General features: G+C 47.9%; 3 protein-coding genes and 1 pseudogene across 3 annotated transcripts in view; 2 read left to right on the top strand and 2 right to left on the bottom strand.

The window, feature by feature from the left end:
* The window catches only part of LOC122544608 (histone H2B), a 171,985-nt gene extending 158,749 nt beyond the window's left edge, over positions 1 to 13,236 (bottom strand). Inside the window, exon 1 of the mRNA XM_087984495.1 lies at positions 12,636 to 13,236. The gene's annotated coding sequence lies outside the window, so the exon portion shown is untranslated. The remainder of the gene's footprint in view (positions 1 to 12,635) is intronic.
* LOC148135601 (histone H4) lies at positions 13,203 to 13,514 on the top strand. The gene has a single exon (XM_087984605.1). It carries the CDS (start codon positions 13,203 to 13,205, stop codon positions 13,512 to 13,514), a length of 312 nt encoding a protein of 103 aa, XP_087840731.1.
* An 847-nt stretch (positions 13,515 to 14,361) lies between these two features.
* LOC148135600 (histone H3-like) lies at positions 14,362 to 14,949 on the top strand (annotated as a pseudogene).
* A 22-nt stretch (positions 14,950 to 14,971) lies between these two features.
* On the bottom strand, positions 14,972 to 16,886 carry LOC148135599 (histone H2A-like). The gene has a single exon (XM_087984494.1). The coding sequence runs from the start codon at positions 16,869 to 16,871 to the stop codon at positions 16,482 to 16,484; it is 390 nt and encodes a 129-aa protein (XP_087840620.1). The 5' UTR covers positions 16,872 to 16,886; the 3' UTR covers positions 14,972 to 16,481.
* Positions 16,887 to 27,196: the final 10,310 nt, after the last annotated feature.

Raw genomic sequence — 27,196 nt, 5'->3', positions numbered from 1 at the left:
GGAAACCCGGGGTCGCGCGCTCAGGAATCGACACGCACCCCATCTGTAACTATCCCCACCCCTGCCCAGGTTGACCCGTGGGGCTAGGGTTCGACTTACAGGGAGTGGGCTCCCCGACTGGGAGATTAATAAGCTAGTGCCAGCGACATCCCTTAGCATGCCTGCTAGCTTTACTTTAGTTTAGCTTCTGTCAAGTTACACCCGCTGCAGCCCTACCATGGGTGGAAGCGCGGCTGAAGACCTAGATTGAGGGCTGCAGGGTTCCCTTACCCGTTTTATAGCCGACGAGAATAAAAAAGTTATCAAAGCTATGCTTCGCTCAGGCTGGTGACCCGCTGACCCGCTGGATGTACAGCGCGAGTGGTGGGCCCGCCAGAAGAAAGATAGGTACGAGAAAGCTTGCGTCCTGGTGCTACAGGCACACATTAGGCTTGCTGGCAAGGTGAAGCTTTATGTCCAAGACAAGAGAAAGCAGGCCACAGAGCACCTAGAAGCCCAGGCGTTGCTGCCCGTACGGTTTTACCGACCTTATCCGATGCACCCAGCGCCCCGCCGTCCCCCACCTGGGACTGGGAGGGGCTCACTGATAATCCGGACCCCCGGGAATCGTGCACGGGCTATGCCTGTGCAGCCCCGGTGAAAGTTGAATATACCCCCGGGGGAGAGGAGAAGGGACGGGCCACGACCCTCGCCCATAACCCCTGCCTTAAGATGACCTACAGCTCCCTGACCCCGGGGAACACCATGAAACTTCTGGACAGGCTCCCCGCCCTTAAGCCTTGGCACATTTACACTGAATTTTGGCAGAGGCTTAGGGAGATGCAGACCTGCCACGACCTTCACAATAGGGACGTGGCCGGCCTGATCCGGACCAAACTCCCGGAGAACCTGTGGTCCAGGCTCCAGCCCGCACACCAGAATGGGTCCTGGTGCGCTGACCTCAGCGACAGCCGTCGCGAACAGGAGGTTGCCCTCGCCGACTTCAAGGCTGATGTCAGCGAGGCGCTCGGCCATACACCGGTCGACTGGAACGCCATTGTGGGAATCACTCAGAAACCTGGGGAGGGCGCCCAGGAATATGGGGTCCGCAAGTTTGAGGCGTTCCGAGCAAACAGCGGGGTTCCCAACGCTGATAGGCAGAACCCCGCATTCGTCCATTTATACAAAGACGGCCTGAGCCCCGCACACCAGGCAGTCCTAAGGACTGGCCTGGTGCCCTATGTCACCTTTGCAGAACTTGAGAACTGGGCCATGTCCCTTGACAACCGAGCGGCGCCCGCCCTTGCGGCAGTTTCAACGGACGAACCGGACGTTTGCTTCTGCTGCAAACGGACGGGGCACCGCAAAGCCCAATGCCCGCTCTCTTTCCGACGCCCCTGGGGTCCGGGTCTGAAGGGGGGCCAGCCACCTTCACAGCCGCACACCTCGTGCCCCCACGACCAGGATCGCCCCAGACAAGGGGTCAACAGCGACCCCAGCCCCCACAAACCCACAAACCCCGCAGCCCAAGCCCGAAACCCACCACCCCCGACTGGGATCAACTCAGTCGGGGCCAGCTGCTCGAGCTTTTCCAGCTGCTCACCCGACGCAAAGACTGAGTAGCGTCGGTCCCCGTCCCGGGAGCCGACCCCCTTATCTGGGTTTTTGCATCGCTAGGGGGCCGCCGATGCAAGATTTTGATTGATACGGGGGCGTCGGTCTCCCTCACCGACCTCGACCTTCCCTTAACCCACCACTTCATTTCCATTAAAGGGATTGGGGGAAGCTCGGTTATTGCACATCGAAGCGAGGCCGTCCTCCTAGAGGTAGACAACATTTTACTCCCCGTGCATTTCTGGGTTTGCCCAAACTCGAAGGGGATGATTATGGTTATCGATCTTCTGGGCGAACTTGGGGCGGTGGTGGACGCGTTCCACCGCCCCCTCCTGTGGACATCCTGCAAATTTCACAACAGCGCCCACGAGGGTAGATGGGCGCTGACTAAATCTGTCGCTGTGCTTGCCCCCAGTGTATCCATCGCCCGGGACTGGGCCAAGGACGGTGCCTTCGGGGCAGTCTGCCAACTAGTCCCGGAGGTGTGGGCCGCGAGCAAGCAGGACCGCGGCCTCATCCACTCCCCTCCTGAGTGGATACCTGGTCCCATACACCCCCCGCACCGACAATACCCGATTAAAACCTGAGGCGCTGCGCGCCACTGAGGCAATCGTTGCCGAGCTCACCCGGCACGGCGTCCTGCGCCCCACGGTGTCTACCACCAACTCCCCTATATGGCCAGTCGGAAGCCGGATGGGATCTACAGGCTCACCATCGACTACACGACACTCAATAGGGTCACCCCCAGAGAGCACCCTATCGTAGCCAGCCCGACCACCATCTTCAACGGCGTCGAACCCTCACACCGGATCTTTACGGTCCTGGACGTGGCGAATGGCTTTTGGTCCATTCCCCTGCACCGTGACTCACAGGACAAGTTTGCCTTCACGCTGCGGGACAGACAGTATACGTGGACCCGCCTGCTGCAGGGCTTCCACAACAGCCCTAACATTTTCCACAGGGTCATGAGCCGGACCCTGGAGGGGTGCGACCTCTTCCCCTTCTCGAGCACCCTCCTACAGTATGTAGATGACCTTTTGATCGCGTCCACCACCTGGGAGCCCTGGCCGCCATCCTGCAGACCCTCGGCCAGGCAGGATTCAAAATAAGCCCCACGAAGGCCCAGGTCGGACTGGCTAAAGTCCGGTACCTGGGACACGACATCAGCCAGGGAAGCAAGACCCTACCCCCCGACAGCAAGTCGGCCATCGCCGATATGCCGCAGCCGGAAACAGTCAGAGGAATCTGCCGCGTCTTGGTGCTTTTTAACTACTGCCGCTCTTTCACTGCACATTTTGCCACTATCGCCGAACCCATTCAGCGCCTGGTGAAGGGGGGCAGGCCGGGAGCGGAGAGGGTGGTATGGGGACCCGGACAGGACGATGCTTATTCTAAGTTAAAGTCCCATCTCCTCAGCGCCCCGGCCCTGCGCCTCCCCGACCTATCAAATCCCTTCCACATCTCTTACGGCCTCGAAGGGAGGTTTTACAGCACTGTTGTCACCCAAACCTCAGGCGACCACATGAGACAAGTGGGTTACTACTCCACAAAGGAGTCCCCGGTCGTGAAGGCATGCACCGCTGCGTGGCGGCGCTGGATTGCGCCGCATGGGCGGGCCGGGTGTGTGAGCCGGTCACCATGTCCGGCCAGATAATTTTACACACTGGACACACGATAGTCGAACTCCTGAATACGGGCCGCCTCCGGACGGTCTCGGATGCCCGCAGGGCAACCTGGGAGGCGGTTCTCCTCCCCCGGGACCAGTCCATTAAGATCGTTAGGGACACAGGGTCAAACCCCGCCGACGGGATTATCGCGTTAGGGGAACCCCACCATTGCCAGGCCGCCGTCGACTCGGAGGAGGGGGACTGCGTGGCCGACAGCCCTGATCCCGTCCTGACCTTGTATGTGGACGGCTCACGTAGGCTTGTCGAGGGGTCCTACCAAACGGGATGGGCAGTGGTCGACCATACCGGGACCACCCGAGCACAGGGAACGATGGGGGGGGGGCAGCACCTCCGCCCAGGTCCCGGAGCTGGTTGCCCTCACCGCCGCACTCCACCTGGGAACAGGCAAGCGGGTAAACATCTTTACCGACAGCCAGTATGCTTTCTGGGTAGTCCATGATTACATGGCAGCGTGGAGCCGCCAGGGCTTTATTATGGCCGGCGGTGGCCAGATTAAACTCGAAAATATGGTCCGCGACCTGGTGGCAGCCGCACGCCTCCCCCTGCTCGCCGCGGTGGTGGCAATCAAAGCACACCAGCGGGCCAACACCGCTGAACAGCTATGGAATCATTGGGCTGACCTGGCCGCCGCGGGTGCAATGCTGCCGCCCGCGTATGCGGCACCGGCTACTGAGGTGCGGGACATGGACGTCCAGAATTGCGCACAGCCCGAAGAGATAGAGGACTGGCTGGAAAAGGGCGCAGCCCGCGACCCCGATGGAGTGTGGCGGCACGGCGGCAGGGTCGTGGCACCCGCGGCTATCAGAATGACCCTGATGCAACTACACCACGAGCCAGACCACACGGGCCGCGACGGAACGCTTGCTAGGCTCCAGACCGACTGGTGGTGGCCCGGCCTCGGCCACAACGTGGCCAAACACTGCCGCCGATGCGTTGTCTGCGCACAGCACAACCCGGGGCGGCCCCTGCGCATTCCCCTGGCGCACCAGCCACGGCCCAAGGGGCCCTCGGAGAACCTCCAGGTTGATTTCACAGGACCGCTACCCTCCAGCCGTGGCAAGAAGTATTGCCTGGTGATCGTTCACCATTTCACGCGCTGGGTAGAAGCCTTCCCTACACGGGACTGGCCTTTGACATCTTCCCGCGCTGGGGGGGTCCCCCTCCAGAGTGACTCGGACCAGGGCACGCACTTCACCGGGCGTGCAATGAAACTGGCCTGCCGCCTCCTAGGCATCAGACAGCGCTTCCACGTCCCGTTCCATCCCCAGAGCTCCAGGATGGTCGAGCGCATGAACCGGACCCTCAAAGCGGTGATCGCGAAGGCGATTGCCGAAACAGGGCAGGGCTGGGTGGACGTTCTGCCCTGCATACTGATGCGCTTAAGGGCCACTCCACTGGCCTCACTCCCTTCGAGCTCATTACGGGGAGGGCCATGCGACTACCAGAGAACGTCATGGTCGGGGGTGGGGAAGACATGGCCCCCCTGAGGGACAGGGTGACGCGCTATATCAGGCAGCTGGACGCGCAGCTGCGTGCCCTTAGACAAACTGCGCGCGACCAGCAGGACATCAGGGACCAGACAAAACTGCAACCGCATCTGCCCGCCCAACCCCTTCCCGGTGTTGGGGACAAAGTCCTGGTCAGGGCCGCCCCCAACCGGCCCGGCTTCGCCCCCCCCCGGTGGCTGGGACCGCACGAAATCATCCTCACCAGCAACACTTGCGCCTGTATCGACATGAAAGGAAAGGGCAGATGGAAACACTGGTCCCAGCTTAAACCCTTCCCTTAAGCCCCGACCAGACAGACACCCCCCCTTCCCCTTTGACTTGACTCTAACTGCCTCCTTTTTCTCCTTACAGCACGACGGGCAGACCGGTCCGGGGGGGGTCTGGTCCTACACACACTAACCCTACACCCTTGGTAAGGGTGCCCCTCTCTCTCTCCCTCTCTTCCCACAGATCATGCTTCACCGGTGCACCGCTCTCCTCTTTGCCCTACGACTGATGCCTTCTTTCCCCGAGATACATGACAACTTCTACCGCCACGGTGTTGCCTTCAACGCGACTGATGCCATCTGTATTCCTGCAAGGGACAAGCCTGATGTGATCGACGTGTTCTGCAACGCCTGGCTGGAGGTCCTCCCGGGCGTACAGACACTCTGTTTATTCTGCACGTCGGAGCGCGACCCGCGGCCGACCTGCCTCCGGCGTGCTGAGGCGATGGACTTGGGGGGTTGCATGTTCGGGACAATGTGTGCCATGCCGGACGACCTCGCCTCTGCCCCGGCCTTTGATGATTTTACTTTACGGGATCTGTCTGTTTGCGGGTATTATGAGCCCACCAATGCCGCGGTAATCTCCTTGTATTTGTGCTTTCCACCCGTCCCGACCACATTGCCCCCGACCACGACTCCCGAGATATTGCTGTGCCCCTCTCTGGGACCATGGGCGGCGGGTGTACTGGTATTGTGGGATGAGGGAGAGGCCCTTTATGACAACCTCCGACATGAGGTCGTACCTGTGCTGGTCAATATATCGGGCATCCGGGTACCAGACTATTGCATAGCACAGGTACGTAACCTATACACCATGATGGGGAAGGAGGTCATAGAGAGGGCCATAGATGCCATGGGATCAACCCACTACCGGACCGAAATACATAACACACACACACACATAACGACACAGTCGGGACAGAGTCAACGATGCTCTCACAGGGCTCGAGTTAATGTAACCATCTCCTGGGACTATCCAAAGGCCCCATGACTGCAGCATGACGGCCAGCGGTATGTACCGGGAGAGGAACCGAATTTCAAGATATCGGCATCGGGGGTGTGGACGTGTCCAACCCCTTGCCAAAAGGGGGGACTGCAAGCGGGCATCAGAGCCGCCCCGCATTTGCCACGGGACTATGCCTACATCGGTAAAACTATAGGAATTCATTTTGTGTTTTAAACGGCAGCCACAGCTTAAACCCACAGAACTCAGCAGCTGCCGGTCCGGGAGATGGGAGTCAGAGGACAGATCAAATCCACACTCGGCCAGACACTAACCATAACTCATAGACCGAAACTCCGGAGCGAATTAATATGGAAACCTATCTCCTAATCAAATCAAGAGACTGAGTGAAACACACCCATATTCATCACTACAGAACCATCCTGACACAAAGGACAGGCATCCACCAGACAGGAACGAACAGACTAATACACACCAGCACCCCAAGGAAACAAAGGGGGGTGCTAGTCCCCAGCCCTCACAGAGAGAGACAAGCAGATATTTCCCGGACCCGTTCACATAATCCAAATAGCACCCTATTGTGTGTACACTGCAACTCTCCAGGGACCGCAGGAAACCCACCATTTGCACCTACTCCAGCGATGATGGGGAACTATCATCCCATTCATACTCAAAATCCTCACATCCTGACAAGGAAAGGTATATAATATGTAGCAGCGTGCGGGAACAGCAGAACAGCCGAGATTCGGACCTTGGTTGGTCTCTGCCGGTGTTACTGTATCAATAAACGTTACCGATTGTTGAACCGCACTCTGGGCTCGGACTGATATCATTTCATCCGCTCTAACAGTGGGAAGGGATTCACTGATTAGATTAGATTACAGTGTGGAAACAGGCCCTTCTGCTCAACAAGTCCACACCGACCCACCGAAGCGAAACCCACCCATACCCCTACATTTACCCCTTACCTAACACTACGGGCAATTTAGCATGGCCAATTCACCTGACCCTGCACATCTTTGGATGGTGGAAGGAAACCGGAGCACCCGGAGGGTGCCCACGCAGACACGGGGAGAACGTGCAAACTCCACACAGTGAGTCGCCTGAGGCGAGAATTGAACCCGGGTCTCTGACGCTGTGAGGCAGCAGTGCTAACCACTGTGCCACCGTGCCGCCCACTTCCAGCCTAAAGACCCACCAGCGGATCCACAGCAGGGAGAGGCCATTTACCTGCTACAGTGTAGGAAGGCATTCAGTCATGTGGCCATCTGCAGACACACCGGCGGGTCCACACGGGAGAGAAGCCGTTCATGTGCCCCGTGTGCAGGAGGGGGTTCACTGAGTCATCTAAACTCCTGATCCACCAGCGGGTCCACACCAGGGAGAAGCCTTTCATCTGCTCCATGTGCGGGAAGAGATGGGACAGCTGCAGAGGCACCAGCGGGTTCACATGTCCCATGTGCGGGAGGGGGTTCACTCAGTCATCTACACTGCTGACCCACCAGCGGGTCCACACATGAGAGAAGCCTTTCAATTGCTCAGAGTGTGGGAACGGATTCAGTCGGTTGGTTAACCTGCAGTCCCACCACCACCCTCACACCGGGGAGCGGCCATTCAACTGTCCCGAATGCAGGAAGGCTTTCCGTCTCATCAGCAACTTGCGGACACAGAAACCGTTCACCTGCCTGAGTGCAGGAAGGGATTAAGGGCTACGGGGAGATTGCGGGTAAGTGGAGTTGAAATGCCCATCAGTTATGATTGAATGGTGGAGGGAACTCGATGGGCCGAATGGCCTTACTTCCGCTCCTATGTCTTATGGTCTTAATCGATTCCTCCAGCCTGCAAATGAACGAACATGTCCACACTGGGGACAGCCCGCTCACCATCTGAGAAGGTGGGTGGGTAGAATGTGCGCTTTGACCATGAGCCATTTTTAAAAACAGCTGCATTTTGTACAACTTTTTGTTGGGGAGATCTGAAGCAGTAACAAAACTGGGTCGCAATAAAGGTTACTTGAAATTCCCGTCATACTCGGACCTTGAAATCTATGCAATCTAACAGGCTTTCGTTTCAAAGCTGTTCATTTCTTTCAGTCTCCAGCACTAAGTTTCCACTGTCATGTATCAGGAGAAGCAGTGAATGAGTAGTTGGTATCATTTAGAAATTGTAATTTTTTCAGGAGTGCAAGTACTCCATTGCTTCATTGGCATTGTAAAGTTTACTGGCAGCACCGGGGGAGGTGTGAGCTGTGTTCACTGGAAATTATGTGGAAGAGCCCATGTTGGACTGGGATGGACAAAGTTAAAAATCACACAACACCAGGTTATAGTCCAACAGGTTTATTTGGAAGCACCAGCTCTCAGATCACTGCTCCGTCATCAGGTAGCTATGGAGCAGGATCACAAGAAGCAGAATTTATAGCAAAAGATTAGTGTCATGCAGCTGATAACAGCATTTTAGGTTTGTTCATTATATGGTAAGTCTTTCATCTTTTAGAATGGGTTGCAGGTTTTGGTTCATTTAATATGTAAATCCCAGAGCTTCCTTCAAGTAATATTCTCGACAGAACTTCAGGTTTTAAAAAACGAGGTAACATCTCAGCTCAGAAAATGCATGAAAGTTGAGATTAGAGTCTGTCTATATCCCAATGTTGAGCGAGACTGGTTCTATTTCCAAAAAAGGAATTTATAAAATATTACATGGATTGACTGCCTGTAGGTTTTGTTCAAAAAGTGCCCAATAAAATGGATCTGCAAATGTAATTTCGCAAATGAAAATTTACCTCAAAGACTTGTATGTATTTGTCCATCCATCAGAGACAGGTTGCGTGTGCACATGAGTGCGTCTGCATGTATGCTTGCTTGGTAAGTAGAAGTCTGAGAGAGGGTTGGTGTATCTGGAAGGGAGCAAGTGTATGAGAGAGAGAGAGAGAGTCTGCATGAGTATGTATATATGCTTGTGTGTGAGTGTATTGTACAGTGGATGTAAATCCAAGATCCTGGTTGAGGCTATCCTCATGGGTACTGAACTTGGCTATCAGCCTCTGCTTGGCCACTAGAAACAATTAAGGAGTTACACAACACACATTGGAGAAGGCCGGATGGGACTTGTCTTTCGATTTTCTGAAATTTGCTGGGAGGATTTGGATGCTGTGTTCCAGGGCAAACACATGTTGGAGGATCTTCGGCTCAGAGAGATGGAGCTGGAAACCAGGCTGCAGAAATGTTGGGAGGAAATGGGTAAAGTCAACCAGATGCTTTATTCTGGGAGATGGTCTTCCCCTCCAGATGGCCTTCTAATTGGGTCAGTGGACAGGGTCAGGAGGGTGTGAGTGCGAGTCAGACAGGAAAAGGAGATCTGAGAGAGGTCTGTAGGCTGGAGGAGCAAACTGGCTGGGTGGTGGATGGTGACAGGACAATGCTGGGGAGTGGGAGGTGGTGGTAAGGGACAGAATAGTGACAGGCATTGTCTCTGTTCTCTGCAGCTGGCAGTAGGAGGCCAGATGGCATCGGTGTCTGTCTCGCAGGAGGATTCAGGAACAGATGTGATCAGGGCTGGAGAGGTGGGAAAGGGAGGTCGCAGCAGGTATGATTAAACAATGTCGGGAGGAGAGATCCTCTGCTGTAGGTTCTTGAGAAGTTAGAAGCTACAAAGACAAAGCCGAACCTCAAAGCTCTGGGTGGCATGGCTCAGCAGTTAGTACCACTGCCTCATGACCCCAGGGACCTGGGTTCGTTTCCACCCTCAGGTGGACTTTGGGACGTTCTCCACCTTGTGTCTGTGTGAGTTACCTCTGGATGCTCAGGTTTCCTCCCACAATTCAAAAATTTGCAGTTTAGGGTGGATTGGCCATGCTAAAGTGTCCAGACATGTGCAGGTTAGGGTGTATCAGCAATGGGGAACTGCAGGGCTGTAGGGTAAGTGGGTGGGTCTAGTTTGGATGCTGTTCAGAAGCTCATTGCCTGCTGTGGGAGGAATGGGTTCCAGTTCGTATAACACTTGACATCAGACCTGGCAAAGATGGATTTTTATTGTACTCTCTCCCCCACACTCTGCATCCCGCCATTCTGTCTGACTCCAACCCTCTGCTCCCCTTCTCTCTTCCCATATTCTCTTACGCAACCCCGTCCCCCAGTCTCTCTTTCCCCACACTGTTGTCTCCAGTCTTTCTCTTCAGCCCCACCCTCTGTCCATTTTTTCTATCTCTCCACACCCTCTGCACCCCCCATCTATTCTCTCTCCCTTCCCACCCTAATCCTTTCTCATGCATCAAGCTCTCTTTGATCTCTGTATCAAGCCCTTCAACAACACAGGGAAAATGGATGGTGATGACTCTACCTGGGAGATGGGAGTGCATGAGAAATGGCTGGCCTTTAAAATTGAGAATAGCTAAAATGATATCTTTAGAAACATCATAAAAAGCTGAAAACATGTTGTTTTATTTAAAAGAGCTTCAGAAATCTTTGACAAAATTGCTTGAAATATGCACAGTTAGGCCACAGCTGAGGACAGGCTGTAAGGGGTGAATGGTTTATTCCAAGTCTTGTGCAATTGGTTCTGACTATGTAGAAATCGAGCCATAGAGTTGTAGAGCATGGAAACAAACCTTTCGATCCACACTGACAATCCTAAATTAATATAGTAACCTATTTGCCAGCATTTGGCCCATATCCCACTAAACCCTTCCTCTTCATATACCCATCTAGATGCCTTTTAAATATTATCATTGTAGCTGCTTCTACCAATTCCTCTGGCAGCTCATTCAATTCACGCAACACCCTTTGCATGACAAAGTTACCCCTCTGGTCCCTTTTAAATCTTCATCCTCTCACCCTAAAGCTATGCCCCTCTAGATTTGGACCGCATTCTACCATGGGGAAACACATACCAAAGTTGAACAGCCAGACAATGTAAACAGAATAAAATGTCGAGCCACAGTAGGGAAAGAAAATTGTGACTGCAGCCTTTTTTTAAATGATTGGCATTTAGACACTTTAAATTTGTCAGTAACACCAGCATCTTCACATAGCGTACAGTGCATGCTCCTCGGTGTCAGCAAGCACTATGTTCACCGGTGTCAGCAAAATAATGTGAATGCTCCTCACTCACCGTGGAAATGGCCTGTGACATTTTTACTGGACCAATGATAAGCCCTGGACAACTGGACAGAGTGTAGTCCTCCTGCCAGTCACAAACCTTCTTTTGTATGAATGCGGCCATTGGACCATGAGCTTTGGAAGTTGCTGCTCCTCTCTCTGAATGAAGATTGGGTTTCACCCCAAACTGCAAACTTGCTTCCTCTGTCCAACATCTATGCATACAACACTCTATTTTCTCACCCCTTTTCCATTTCTTTGTTTCATTCTGGGATTCAATTGTTGACTTGCAGGAACTGAAAGGAAAGGGAGTGAATCTAGGGAAGGGACACACTCTGGGAAAGTCCATCCAGGATGGGTCTCATTTGGCAAACACTTGGCAAATGCAGGACCACAGTATGAAGTTATAGCCTTTGCTGCAAAAAAACAAAGCAGAAAAGAGGTGTAAGGTTTAAATGGTGATATATTGGGATGTGGAGAAAGTGAGGACTGCAGATGCTGGTGATCAGAGTCAGAAAGTTTGGCGCTGGAAAAGCGCAGTAGGACAGGCAACATCTAAGGAGCAGGAGAAATGATGTATCGGGCTTGAGCCTTTCATCAGGAATGACATGTGGATGTACAAAGGCGCCTCTGTGTCCTTCTACACCAGTCAATGTCAGTTGTCAGATAGGTGCAGCAAGCAATGAGATTGACAATTGATATATTAGCAAGAGGAATGGAGTGCAGAAGTGGGGATGTCTTCCTGCAGTTAGGGGGTCATTGAATATAGTCAAGGCTGAGTTCATCTGATGTTTACACAACAAAGTAGTGGATGGTTCTGGGCAAAGGCTGGAAAATAGTTTTAAGACCAGTACAGTACTGGGACAGAGTCATACAGCCCAGAAACAGTCCCTTCAGTCCATCTCGTACATGCTGAATATGTTCTCAAATTAAAATAGTCCCACTTGCCAGTTTTGGCCCATATCCCTCAACCTTTCTGATTCATGAACTTACACAAATGTCTTAAATATTGTAACTGTACCTGTATCCACCACTTCCTCTGGACATTCATTCTACATAGAAACTGCTTTCTTAAAAAAAAGTGATCCTCATTTAAAAAAAAACTTTTTCTCCTCTCACCTTCAAAATTTGCTCCCTAATCATAAAACTTCAACCCTAGGGAAAAGACACTTGCCGTTTACCTCATCTATACCCCTCATGATTTTATAGTACTCCACAAGGTCACCTCACAACCTTTTAGCGGAGTATCCCATTCCTACAGTCGGTCTGCGGTTCCACTATTGATTGCACACTTTCAACAAACATTGGGAAACAGATTGAAATTAAAACCGGGTTCAGAGGATTGTAAACCCCAAGAATGTCCCACAGCAACTTCTTCCCCCTCTGCCTCCCACAGCAGGCCCACACACAGCCCGAGAAAGGCCTCTCTCTTCCCCCCAGCCCGCTCACTCCAAGTTCCGGGACCAGTTCCTGCTCCGCTCGGCCTCTTACAAACAGCCCCCGGTTCTCCCTGAACTCACCCCGAATCAATCCCGGTCTCGGAGCCCCCCCCTGTGTCCCAGGCTCCCATCCCGATGTGCTGCTGGAAGGAGCCTGCTGTTCCCTCGCTTCCCTGGGCGCTGATCTCTCCATTGCGGTCTGTTTCAAACAAACCTCTTGCACTCACTGAGTAAATGCTCCTCAATGGCAGCGCTGGGGGAGGGCCGCACGCATGCGCTCCTCTGGACAGGACTATCACCTGATGAAGGAGCGTCGCTCAGAAAGCTCGTGTGCTTCCAAATAAACCTGTTGGACTATAACCTGGTATTGTGTGATTTTTAACTTTGTACACCCCAGTCCAACACCGGCATCTCCAAATCTTGGGGAGAAAAGGTTCGGTCCCAGACACAGTTGGGGCGGGAGTGAGCTGGAGGCGGAGCTGGATTATCAAAGCCATTTCCCTGCTCTGTCTGTCACTCAGTTTCCTCTCCGGACCCGCCTCTCACTCTCTGTCAGCTCTTTCTCAGCCAGGTCGGACCGGGCTGTATAAAAAAGGAAGGGGAGGCAGCTCGGCTCTCATTCGGCAGCGATTGGAGTGAAGAAGCGTGATGTCTGGAAGAGGTAAAGGAGGCAAAGGCCTGGGAAAAGGCGGAGCGAAGCGGCACCGCAAAGTGCTCCGTGATAACATCCAGGGCATCACCAAACCAGCCATCCGGCGCCTGGCTCGCCGTGGCGGGGTCAAGCGCATCTCGGGCTTGATCTACGAGGAGACCCGCGGGGTGCTGAAGGTTTTCCTGGAGAATGTGATCAGGGATGCGGTCACCTACACTGAGCACGCCAAGCGCAAGACAGTCACCGCCATGGATGTGGTGTACGCTCTGAAACGCCAGGGCCGCACTCTCTATGGATTCGGCGGCTGAGGATAAAGCGACCCATTTCCAGCGAACCCAAGGGCTCTTTTCAGAGCCACCCAAACTCTCCGATAGAGAGCGGAGACCTGAGTGCAGCACATAGGGAGGGGATATTGTAACGGTTCTTTATCGTGTTATTTGTCATTTTGCGCAGACACTGATACGGTACTATTGCGGTATTTGTATTGCATTGACCCTTTCAGAAACGATACTTTCATGGGTTGTGAGGCTGGGACACAGCGTATGTTTTCATAGCCTGCTCTGTCCATGTGCCTGTTACAGACCGTTCAGGCGGCCATTAAGTTGTGTTTCGGCTGATTATAATCTGGTTGAAATAAAATATCGATTCGGTGAGCTTCTGTTATTTTATCGTGGTACAATTTCAACAGCGGCAGCGTTGTTTAGATTGATTCGCGGTGGGTAGACGTTCGGCTGTTCAGTTTGACTGGGCTGTTTTAAACCCCGCCTTTCCTCCTGCCTGTAACAGACATAAGGCAATAATCCCCCCTTTTGTCCGCGCTGATAGCTAACTAAGCTTTAATTGATTACTATAAAGCATCTGAGTTGCGAACGAGTGGCGTAATATGTCTTAATATGTTATTCAATTTCAGGGTTTGAGGGGGTGAATTCAGCGGGCATTTTGAAATTGACCAACTGTCATTTCACGTTATCTGATCAGCCTCCAACAATTCTTTTCCTGCCTTTTCTGTGCCTTCCGGAGCTGTTTCTCTGTGGGCTGAGGGACAGGGCTGTATCCAATCCCAGCTCTAGGGCGGGCTCTCCATTCCCTTAAATAGGCAGCACCCTCAGCATTGACAGCAGCAGCCTGTGTGTGTGTTACAGAGAGTTAAAGAAAATGGCCAGAACCAAGCAGACAGCGCGCAAATCCACCGGAGGGAAAGCTCCCCGCAAGCAGCTGGCGACCAAAGCTGCCCGCAAGAGCGCTCCGGCCACGGGCGGAGTGAAGAAGCCTCATCGCTACAGGCCCGGCACGGTGGCTCTGCGGGAGATCCGCCGCTACCAGAAATCCACCGAGCTGCTGATCCGCAAACTGCCCTTCCAGCGCCTGGTGCGAGAGATCGCTCAGGACTTCAAGACCGACCTGCGCTTCCAGAGCTCGGCGGTGATGGCCCTGCAGGAGGCCAGCGAGGCTTACCTGGTGGGACTGTTTGAGGACACCAATCTGTGTGCCATCCACGCCAAGCGGGTCACCATCATGCCCAAAGACATCCAGCTGGCCCGCCGGATCCGCGGGGAGCGCGCCTAAACGGAGCATAGCCGGCCCTGCACACTCACCCCGAGAGAGAGAGTAAAACACGGCTCTTTTCAGAGCCACTGAACCACCCAGAGAGAGCGGGAACCTATGGGTTGTATTAATATTGTAGTTATAAAACCAGGAAGTAAATACGCAATGAGTTATAAGCGACATTGTCATGGGCAGTGAAGTCATATTTAATGAGATCTCCCGTGTTCGCAGAATTTATGACAGATTGTGAAATATAATTTTAACATCACATTGTGGTAGTAGATTATAAATTCCCGCGAATCTCCCTCTCTGTCTAGGTATTCATATGGCTTGTCGTTGGGGGATGGCAAAGATTTGGTGCCAAGAGATCGAATTGTTACTTGCGGACATTAGTGTCGTATTTTAGGAAGTGCACATGAGCTGAGTAAAGCATTAATGGGGAGTCAGTTAAACAAGAAAGTCACAGACGGCAGTCCAGTTCCAACTACTGAGATCTCCGGTGATCGCAGATTTTGTTATAATAGATTCCAGAATTTAACTAATGGGGGTGGGATAGGATTGACGCCTGAAGATCAACGGCTCATTTTTAAATTTGAAAAGCCCACTAACGTGTAGAAAATAAGTTTTACAGAGGAAAATGCGTAGGTACTTATGCGTTGATTTGTGTATCGATTACAGAAGTGTAGTTTATACAATCTAACTTTACCCTCTTTCCTCCTTTACAGCTGAAAAAAATCACCCACGGGTACTTAATATGCTCTCTCTCTGGGGGGCAGAGAAGAAAGCCAGTCTATGAACACACTAGTGAACAAAGCTCAGAGGGATAGGGGCCGCTCAGTAGTATTTGCTACATCGACTGTATGCTTATTTCACTGGGTATATTCAGCTCTTCCTGATACAGTTGAAGGGAATGTGAAACGAAAGTCAAACCCGATCGGGGACATTTCTCGTCCTGCAAGTACAAATTCACCATGTGGGTGTGTTTTGCCGAGGGGTGAGGGTATGAGTGTGTGTGTGCAAGTGTAAAGGAGTATACGCGTACGTCTGAGAGGGTGCATGCCTGCGTGAGGGACAGTAGTGTGAGCGTATGAGAGATGGATCTCCGTGAGTGTCTGTGTACTTCGCTCAAAAGCTGTATGAATCCAAGTGAGATTCTGTAAATCCATTTTTTTTAGATTAGAGTCAGTCCGACCACAGACAGTCTCACACAGGGCACCTTGCACCTTTAAAGGCATTATCTAGGCCAACGTGACACCAGTTGTTCAGGTTCACTTGAGAATGTAACTTTTAAATGTTCTGCGATTTACATTTGCAAAAACTGAAACCAACATGATCATTCTAAAAGATTAGAGATTAACCAACAATCAAGGTTTTTTTAAAATATGATTTCAGTTACATCACACTGTAAACTTTTGCGAAAAATTTGTTTTACGATCTAATATTCTACAAACGTTATGAAAGTTCCGAAAGCTACTGCAAACAGATTAACCTGTGGAGCTATAAGCTGGTGTTGCGTGATTTTTAACTTTATAAATCACAGTCCAACATCAGCATCTCAAAACCGCAAATATTCAATAACAAGGCGATAGTAATTGACAGAGCTCAGGTTCAAAGTTCTCTACATTAAAAGTAAAACAAATCCGGCAGAGATGACGGTATAGCTCCTTTCACAGATGCTGTGAGTGGCTCTGAAAAGAGCCTTTGGGTCGTCAGATTCAAGGATGGTCTCTTCACTTTTTAGCAGATCCAGCAGCGGCGGATTTCTTGGGCAGCAGCACGGCCTGGATATTAGGCAGCACCCCGCCCTGAGCGATGGTCACCCCTCCCAGCAGCTTGTTGAGCTCCTCGTCGTTGCGCACGGCCAGCTGCAGGTGCCTGGGGATGATGCGGGTCTTCTTGTTGTCCCGGGCCGCGTTGCCGGCCAGCTCCAGGATCTCAGCCGTCAGATACTCCAGCACCGCAGCCAGATAGACCGGCGCACCGGCACCCACACGCTCAGCATAGTTACCCTTTCTCAGGAGCCTGTGAACACGGCCCACCGGGAACTGCAGGCCAGCCCGGGACGACCGAGACTTCGCCTTGGCGCGAGCTTTCCCACCGCCCTTTCCTCTTCCGGACATGGCCACAATCTCACAAGCACTTTCACAGAGAATGCTGCACTCCGCCCACATTGCGGCCTCTTATACCTTCGGGAGGAATGGTACGGCGGACATTTCTGATTGGTCCCATTGATCAGCACCTCCTAATGTTGTTTCAATTCCCAATCAGATATCTGCCTCATTCCCCAATCCGGAGAGGGCAAGGTGGGGGGGAGGGGAAAGTACCAGCGCCAAATCATAAACCGCTTTCTTTTCAATTTGAAAATCCCGCCAATTTACAAACAAAGGAGTGTGTTTTATATTGAAAAATGAAGTACAAAATACGGAGGAAGTTTTTATAAAATACTCATATCTTAATTTACTTGTAGTTTACAAATGTATGCTTCACTCGATCTGTCTCTCCCTCATTTGTCGACCTGTATCCGCCCTTTTCTGATCTCAAGTTTCTTGAGATTTTCTAAACTTTAAGAAGCTGAAAAAAAACATGCCAAACACTGCAGTCTGCACTTGACTTCTCACTTCACATTTCAATAGCACCCGGCATGCTGATAAAGCAGCACACAACATTCTTCCGGCACAGTATCGATGGCGAACACGGTGTTTAGACGATATTTTAAAGATTCAGCAAAATCATCACATTTCAATCCGACAGCTATTTTGGCATTCTCTTTGTTCCTTTTGAAAGCCTCTCAACGACAGCAGAAAGTGCTTTGCTTTTTGCATTCTGAAAAATCGGAATAAACCCGCGCATTGCAAATATTTTTTTTTAAATCAGATGAAAATGCGTGAGAAGAAAGATGTGGACAAGTATGTATTGTCTGCCAAGTTAAAAATCACACAACACCAGGTCATAGTCCAACAAGCTAATTTGGAAGCACTAGCTTTCGGAGTGCTGCGGAGTGTTTGCAAGGTGTGAAATTAAGTATTAACATTCTACCAGGGATTTTAGCAACTTTAAACAACCAAGATGAAAATTGATTCACTGACGTTTAATCTGCCCACTCTCTACAGACAGGGAAGAGGCTGTTTATGCAATCTTCCCGCCACCGTACCTCATTAATTTGCAAAGCTTTTATATAAACAAATATAACACTAGGAGTACAATTATTTGGTGAAGAATCATATGTAAATTAAAACGAACATTCAGCTCTATCTGGGAAGTTGTGGGTGTTTTTTATATGGGCTGGAATTAACACTAAGTTTGCCACTTTTCTCAGTGGTTAGCATTGCTGCGTCACCGCGCCAGGGACCCTGGTTCGATTCTAGTTTCGGGCGACTGTATGTGTGGACTTTGCACATTCTCCCCGTGTCTGAGTGGGTTTCCTCCGGGTGCTCAGTTTTCCTCTCACAATTCAAAGACGTGCAGGGAGGTGATTTGGCCATGCTAACTGTCCATAATGTTCCGGGATATGTAGGTTAGATGCATTAATATGGGGTAAATGCTGAATAATGGGGAATGGTTCTGTGTGGATTACTCTTCCGAGGGTCGGTGTGGACTTGTTGGGCCGAAGTGTCTAATTCTACACTGCAGGGATTCTAAGACTGAGTGTTTTCTAGGTTTGGGGTTGATGGAATTCGTTCTCAACTGCACGGAGTTGGAGAGAGATAAAAAAAGTTCCTATTTAAAACTTTTCTTGAGTCACGGGTTAAAAGTGTCTGTCTTGATTGTGGGATTAATATATTTCTGAGAACTTAATTGCTAACTGTGGGCCCAGAGGCCGATCTGTAACTGTGTGCTTTGCAAGTAACTACAGTGTATCAGAACCACGTTGCTGCAGTTTTTATTTAGGAGTATTGACCTTTCACGCAGGAATTTAGAGCATTTCTCCTCATACGAATGCCTGTTAACCAGCAACCGTTCGCATGCTATATATGTGCCACTTTAACTTTATATCTTAGACATTTGGCATGAATTGAACATCTGTCCATTGAGGCTCTGGTCCTCTGTGTAATAGTCAATTAGTGTTACTTCAGGACAGATTTAATTCTGTATCCATCAAACACTGGTGGAAGCGGTAAAACTTTACATCATGTGCCGGCCACTTGGAAATGTTCCTCCAATCTGTGTCTATCCATTTCTGGGAGATTTTTGTTTTGTCTATTTCACATTCTTTACATGTCAGTATGTTACTGGACAGTAACGCAAACCTTCTGATTTGTAACCTGTTGTTTTTTATTCTGTAGGTGTCAGTCATTAACATAAGAATGTGTCTCATTTAGTATCTACAATTTTGAGTGTGACCAAACACCATTTTAGACAGTCTCAAGTAGGACTCCCTCCCCTCTACAGCAAATCCTTACAATCACCTTCTGCGATTTGACAGGAAGTTTGTATTTATAACTGCAGCATTTGCAAGAGGCAATATCTTGTACATTGCAGAAACTGGCAAGAACAATTTTATTGCTGATCTTACACTGTTTATGTCAGTTTCTCGCCAATGGATAGTTGCGTTTTATCCTAACAATTTAATGCTTTGCAACTGACTCCATATTTCATTCTGTAATTGCCAGTTTGTTGTTTCTAAACTTGTTTTTACTCAGTTTCTGTCAATCAATGGCATGTAAAAGAGCAAATATCTCAACATTTCTAACTTTCAGATGAAATGAGCTCCATCCCTCTTGTCACGGTGACTTGTAATTGAATCTGTCAGTATGTGGTCTGTGAGCACACACAGTAAGTTAGAGATAAAGCTAAAGGTGAATGTTGCCTCCCATTTCTGTCATGCAATTGCAGAGTATACACTACAGTTATGAATTTATTTCAGGATTTTGTCAGTTTAAATGTCTCAAAGCAGAAGACAAAAAGAAAAATGAAAATTCTGTGACATTTTTATCTGCCTGTGTGTACTCAGCTCTGAGAATATGTGAGTGCTATCAAAATGTACCTGTCAGTTTTTTTTTAAATGAATGAGAACATTGTTTTAAATCTATACCTGTCAGTTTCTGCAATGTGAATGTTTATGTGCAGTTTTCATTCTGTACCTTAGTTTCAACTACATGAATGAATGAGTGCATTTGAAAGTATCTGTACCTTTCAGTGTGTGCTGTGTGAATAAATGAGTGTACTTACAATATTTGTCTCTGTTTAACATGACACTTGCCAGAAACTGCAGGAGCTCTTTTTACTTCAAATCTCTGTTGCTCAACATGCAAAACATTTTATCATTTGCCATCCATGTCAGGGTAGCATGGTGGCACACTGGTGCCAGTGACCCAGTTTCAATTCCAGCCTTGGCTCATTGTGCAAACTGCTCCCCACATCTGCATTGGTTTTGTGACAACAAACGTCTTTACTAATTTAAAACCAGCAACACAGAAAAGATTTATCCCATGCAGTAATCTGTGAAAATTCAATAGGCGAAAAACTTGTTAAAGATTAACAGCTTTATTTAGTAAAGTATAACAGAGAGTGATTAACTAACAACTCTTTACAACTCCTTCCTCTAACTATCTTCTGTAATACTTGTCCAATAGAACTCCTGATTAAGATTTACAAAACAAAACTTCACACCTCAAAACCAGGCAGCTTTCAGCTCTTTTCTGTATTCTGATCTTTTGTTCTTCTTGGAGATTGTGCTTCACAGGTCACTGATCGATAAAGGTACCTTTAAGAGAGCTATTTTTCAGGCAGTCTTTTTACATGCTTGTGGCTTGGCAATTCTCCTCCCAACTGTTCATTTTTTTCCCGGTCTTGTACCTCCAGAACATTGAACTGTGTCATTGGCTTATAAGATTGTCAATATACTCAGTTCAAACTGGATAGGAATTTGGTGTTCTGGGATATAATTTAAACTGATTGGCTGAATTCAATTTTGTTTTTGTCTCCAGGCTACTTGAGTTGTTTGACCAAATGTTACTTTTCTTTTCAGAACACTTGGTGCTGTTCAGAAGTTCAACTGACTTAAAGGTAGTTATACTCACGTCTTCATAACAGTTTCCTCTGGGTATTCCAGTATCCTTCCACAGTCCAAACAAGCAGGTTAGCTGGATTATCCATGGTAAATTGCCCTGTAATATTCAGCAATGTTCAGACTAGGTGAGTTAACTATATTAAAGATGTGGTTATGGGGGTAGAGGTCTATATCTGGGTGCAATATGCTTTTGCAAGTTGTTGCAGGCCTGTGGGCCGAATGACCTCTACCTGTACTGGAGGAATTCTGTACTGCAAATTAAAGTGAGATTTTTTATACTATTGTTAGTCTCTGGCACTCTAAAGCAGGTTGGATAATTTCCACAACTTTTATTCAAAGGTACTGTTTATGATTGCAAATTATTTTCTGGATTGGTCAGTCTCTGGTCTAAATGTGTACTTTGAATTTATTGTTCACATGTTTATAACAAGATCAGTATGAGAATTTCTTCATTCTGTGCCCAATAATCTCTGGGTATCTGTCTGAATGTATACCTTTTCATGTCAATGTTTGATTTTCCTTTGGACTACTTGAAAACAAAGTATTTATTCAGTCATTTTGTCTAAAATTTGTTCTACTTTCTTTTTGTGGAAACAAATTAAATTGCAAAATTTGTTTCAATCTGATGCTTGGCTGCTATTTAATTCCTCCAGTCTGGATAAAAAGAATTGATACATGAATTACATACAGTCAGAGAGTCAGACAGCAAGTTTAAGCCATGGTGAGATAATTGGATGAATAATTAGTCTGAATTTTTATTTACTTCTTTCCCTACTTAAGTGCAATATATTGTGAACATGCAATAGGTTCAGTATTTTCTAATAAACAGGTAGAATTTACTTTTTGACTAAGGTGATACCAGGCATTTAAAAGCTATAGGAATTTCACTTGTAAACTGGGACTGACATACGTCATTCTCACACTGTCCTGGATAACTTGTTTAATGAAATGCTAGTTCTCCCAACTGTGACATCTTTAAGGTCATGACTTTTCTATTTTTGCCTATAGACCTACTAACCTGACAGTATTTCTGTACGTTGCAAGTTATTCTGTACCCATTGTGTATTGGCACCATCTCACTCTTTGTTGTGTCCAGAAATTATCTCAGTTTCCTTCAAGTCCTTCATTACACAAATAAGGACAATAACTGGAGCAATCTGCAACTGTTTGTTCTTCTGTGAGTACAGAACTGACCTTGTTTCTTCCATTCACTTGTACGGTTTGTGTACTCAAAGTACTTTCTACCTGTCAGTCTGTGCTATTCAATGGGACTCTGGATATGGTTCATTGTCCTTCAAAACTCTGCTCAGATGTGACAGACGGTCAACAGATTAGAGCCACGTTGTCCAGTGAAAAACGTGGAAACTAAAATTTAATGTTGACTACTTGGGCTGTTGTGTACACACACTGATTTTATGTATAAAAAACATTTTTGAACGGAATAGTTGTTATGATACAGGAAGGATGCCAACACTCACTTGATCCTGCTTCAATCCTCCTGCGTTGTGTTACTGAGCAGTTTAAATGTTTGCTGTAAAGTGGACAGCCAATTAGCAAAAGGGGAGCTTTTTCAGTTCATGTTTCCTAAAGTGAATGGGAAAGACCTTATTTTCTCTGACTGTTTGTGTCTGTTAGATTCACTGGTAAGTGAAACCACAACATATTGTCTCAGAAAGGATCTGTGCTGTTCTTCAGAGTCAAATAGGTAAAAGCAATGGACCTTTGTAACTCCAATAGTGCAGTGTGTAACTGGGAGTAATGATATTCAGGTGCGGCCTTCAGAGTGTCATACAGTGATACAGCACAGAAACAGATCCTTCGGTCCAAGCTGTTATTGCTGACCAGAGATCCGAATCTGACCTCGTCCCATTTAAGTTAGAGATCTCACAACACCAGGTTATAGTACAACAGGTTTATGTTGAAGCACTAGCTTTCAAAGAAATGAAGGAGCAGCAATCTGAAAAGCTATTGGTTCCAAAACCTGTTGTCTGAGAAACTGGTATTGTGTGATTCTTAACTTTGTCCACACCAGTCCAACACTGGCACCTCCATATCATGTCTAGTCCCACTTGCCAACATTTGACGCATATCCCTCTAAAGTTGTATATATCCAGGTGCCTATAAAAGGTTGTAATTGTACCCACCACCTCCACTTCCTCTGGGAGCTCATTTCATACAACTGCCATCCTCCATTTGATAAAGTAACCCCATAGGTCCTTTATAAATCTTTTTTCCACAATTCAAACCTGTGCCCTCTATTTTTGCACTCACCCACATTCGGAAAAAAGACTTGGCTATCACCATATCATGCCCCTCATGATTTTCTCAACCTGTACAAAGGTCACACCTCATTCTCCGACAGTCCAGGGAACAAAGCAACAGCCTGTTCAGCCTTTCCCTAAAACTCAAAACCTCCAGTCCTGGCAATGAAACATCTTGATGAGAGTGGAGCAGTTGATGTGGTTTTCATGGACTTCTGTAAGGCCTTTGTCAAAGCATAACCCCTGACTGGGGATGAAAGACTTAGCAGGCAGACAGGCAGGCAGGATTCAGGCAAGTGGTAGGTGTTTATTCAAGCAGAAATGGGTTAGTGCAGGGAGAGGGCCAAATGATCTTCTCCCGAGACTGGCCTCAGAACAGAAGTTCATGACGCACTCTGATTTTACAATGAAAAGCAATACTGTTTATAAATTTTCTGATAACAATCACATACAACTTGATTATGACATTCCTCCCTCTTAGTTTGCATACCATATTCAATGAGGCACCTAATCAATGATGGGCTTTCTATGGACAGCTCCAGGATCCCCTGACCTGTCAGAGTTTAGAAGACACCGTAATCTCGAGGCCTTGCAGTCTTGCTATGCATCCTATTCATTCACATTCCAAAGTTATTTTCTATACACCCTCGGGTTTCTGTCAGTCTAGCTTGTCTCTCAGGACAGCTTGAATATTGTTATTCATTGTATTCCATTTTATCAAGTTTAATTGCTCCTCTGATATAATTAGCACAGTGGGGAATATATGAAGAAAAAGACAAAATGATAGTTTGTTTTGACTTACTTGCCATCGACTTGTAATTTTAATTTCTGTTATAAAAACTCAGTTACAAAGTGTGAAGTAATTTAGTTATCCCAACTATTAGCACTTTGTGATTAATGGGCTGTGAGTAATCTATTGTGTTGGGTGTAAGAGAAGTCATTACCTAAAGCTAACTAACATTCACTTCCAGGTTTAAATGCTTCTTTTCCCCTTAATACTTTAGTATTACGCACCTATGTTTTAGGCTGGAAATTACTGAGATGATGCTACGTCTCTTTACGAGAACCTAATAGTGAGGTCAGAAATGTGGTTTCAGTGTCACAGGAGTGCACTGGCAAACAAGAAGGTGGTTTGAATTGTGTCTACTTCAACGCCAGGAACATCCGGAATAAGTTGGGTGAACTTGCAGCATGGGTTGGTACCTGGAACTTTGATGTTGTGGCCATTTCAGACACATGGATCAAGCAGGGACAGGAATGGTTGTTGTGGTTCCAGGCTTTAGATGTTTCAGTACGAACAGAGAAAATGGTAAAAGAGGGGGAGATATGGCAAGGACAATATTATAGTGGTAGTAAGGATGTATGAGGACTCGTCTAATGAGGTAGTATGGGCTGAGGTTAGAAACAGGAAAAAAGAGAGGTCACTCTGTTCGGACTTTTCTATAGGCCTCAGATTAGTTCCAGAGATGTAGAGGAAAGGATTGTAAAGATGATTCTTGATAAGAGTGAGTGTAACAGGGTAGTTGTTATGGGAGACTTTAACTTTTCAAAATATTTACTGGAAATATTACACTTTGAATACTTCAGATGGACCAGTTTTTGTCCAATGTGTGCAGAAGGGTTTCCTGGCACAGTATGTAGACAGGCCAACTGGGGCAAGGCAACAATGGCTTATGCCCGAATCGTCGATTCTCCTGTTCTTTGGATGCTGCCTGACCTGCTGCGCTTTTCCAGCAACACATTTTCAGCTCTGATCTCCAGCATCTGCAGTCCTCACTTTCTCCACAATTCAGTTATGTTTACTTTAGAGAAGGAAAGGGAGATCGGTATACACCGCAGGGCAAGATTTATAACTGGGGGAAACAGCAATTATGGTGCGATTAGGCAAGATTTATGACGCATAGGATGGGAAAGGAAACTGCAGGGGATGGCACAATTGAAATGTGGAGCTTATTCAAGGAACAGCTACTACATGTCCTTGATTAGCATGTACCTGTCAGGCAGGGAGGAAGTGGACAAGTGAGGGAGTCTTGGTTTACTAAGGAAGTTGATCGCTTGTCAAGAGGAAGAAGGCGGCTTATGTTACAATGAGACGTGAAGGCACAGCTAAGGAGCTTGAGAGTTACAAGCTAGCCAGGAAAGACCTAAAGAAGAGCCAGGAGGGGACAAGAGAAGTCTTTGGCAGATAGGATCAAGGAAAACCCTAAAGCTTTCTATAGCTATATCAGGAATAAAAGAATGACTAGAATAACTTCCGGGCCAATCAAGGACAGGAGTGGGAAGTTGTGTGTGCAGTCCGAAGAGATAGGAGAAGTGCTAAATGAATATTTTTCATTGGTATTCACACAGGGAAAAAGACAATATTGTTGTGGAGAATACTGAGTTACAGGCTACTAGACTAGATGGAATATAGGTTCACAAGGAGGTGGTGTTAGCAATTCTGGAAGTGTGAAAATAGATAATCCCTGGGCCAGATGGGATTTATCCTAGGATTCTCTGGGAAGCCAGGGAGGAGATTGAAGAGCCTTTTTCTTTGATCTTTGTTGTCATTGTCTACAGGAATCGTGCCAGAAGACTAGAAGATAGCAAATGTTGTCCCTTTGTTCAAGAAGGGGAGTACAGACCACCCTGGTAATTATAGATCAGTGAGACTTACTTCGGTTGTGAGTAAAGTGTTGGAAATGTCTAGAAGAGACAGGATTTATTATCATGTCAATAGGAATAAGTTGATTAGGAATAGTCAATATGATTTTGTGAAGTGTAGGTCATGCCTTACAAACCGTACTGAGTTCTTTGAGAAGGTGATCAAACAGATAGAAGAGAGTAAAGCAGTTGATGCGATGCATATGGATTTTAGTAAAGTGTTTCATAAGGTGTTTTCAGTCAGGTTCCCAATGGTACGCTATTGCACAAAATATGGAGGCATGGGATTGAGGGTGATTTAGCAGTTTGGTTCAGAAATTGGCTAGCTGAAAGAAGACAGAGGGTGGTAGTTGATGGGAAATGTTCATCCTGGAGTTCAGTTACTAGTGGTGTACCGCAAGGATCTGTTTTGGGTCCACTGCTGACCTGGGTAAGGGCGCAGAAGGATGGGTTAGTAAATTTGTGGATGACACTAAGGTCAGTGGAGTTGTGGACAGTGCCAAAGGACATTGCAGATTACAGAGGGACATGGATAAGCTGCAGAACTGGGCTGAGTGCTGGCAAATGGAGTTTAATGTGGAAAAGTGTGAGATGATTCACTTTGGAAGGAGCAACAGGAATAAAGAGTACTGGGCTAATGGTAAGGTTCTTGGCAGTGTAGATGAGCAGAGAGACATCTGTATACATGTGCGTAGATCCCTGAAAGTTGCCACCCAGATTGATAGGCTTGTTAAGAAGGCATATGATGTGTTAGCTTTTATTGGGAGAGGGATTGAGTTTTGGACCCATGAGGTCATGCTGCAGCTCTACAAAACTCTGGTGTGGCCGCACTTGGAAAATTGTGTCCACTTCTAGTCTCCACATCACAGGAAGGATGTGGAAGTTTTGGAAAGGGTTCAGAGGTGATTTACTGAGATGTTGCCTGGTCTGGAGGGAATGTCTTACAAGGAAAGGCTGAGGGACATCAGGCTCCATTAGAGAGAAGAAATTTGAGAAGTGACTTAAAAGAGACACATAAAATAATCAGAGGGTTAGAGAATGTGGACAGTGAGAGCCTTATTCCTCGAATGGTGATGGTTAGCAAAAGGGGACATCGCTTTAAATTGAGGGATGATAAATATAAGACAAATATCAGAGTAGTTTCTTTACTCAGAGTAGTAGTAGAGGCATGGTATGTTCTGCCTGCAACTGTAGTAGACTCGCCAACTTTACGGGCATTTAAATGGTCATTGGATAAACATATGGATGAAAATGGAATAGTATACTGTGCTGTCATTTTATGTTCTATTGTCTCACTAAATCTTTCCTACTCCATCGTTTCAAATCACGATTATGTGATCGCATTGATTATTTGAGAAAATGGTATTGAGCTGATGTTGTGCTGAAGGTGGGGATGGCAGGTCCTCTGCCACCATGATACATTGATGGAACTGGAATGCTGTCTGAATAGGAGTAGAATTGTTAGCTGGATGTCTCTGACTGCTGCAGACCACAGTGACTCCATGTGAGAGTGATATTCATCTCGATTGGA

The sequence above is a fragment of the Chiloscyllium plagiosum genome, unplaced genomic scaffold (assembly GCF_037043375.1).
Source record: "Chiloscyllium plagiosum isolate Xiang-an unplaced genomic scaffold, Cpla_swu_hap1 HiC_scaffold_49, whole genome shotgun sequence".
Classification (NCBI taxonomy): Eukaryota; Metazoa; Chordata; class Chondrichthyes; order Orectolobiformes; family Hemiscylliidae; genus Chiloscyllium; species Chiloscyllium plagiosum.
The sequence above is the reverse complement of the archived record's forward strand: the minus strand, read 5'-3'. Positions and strand labels throughout refer to the sequence as shown.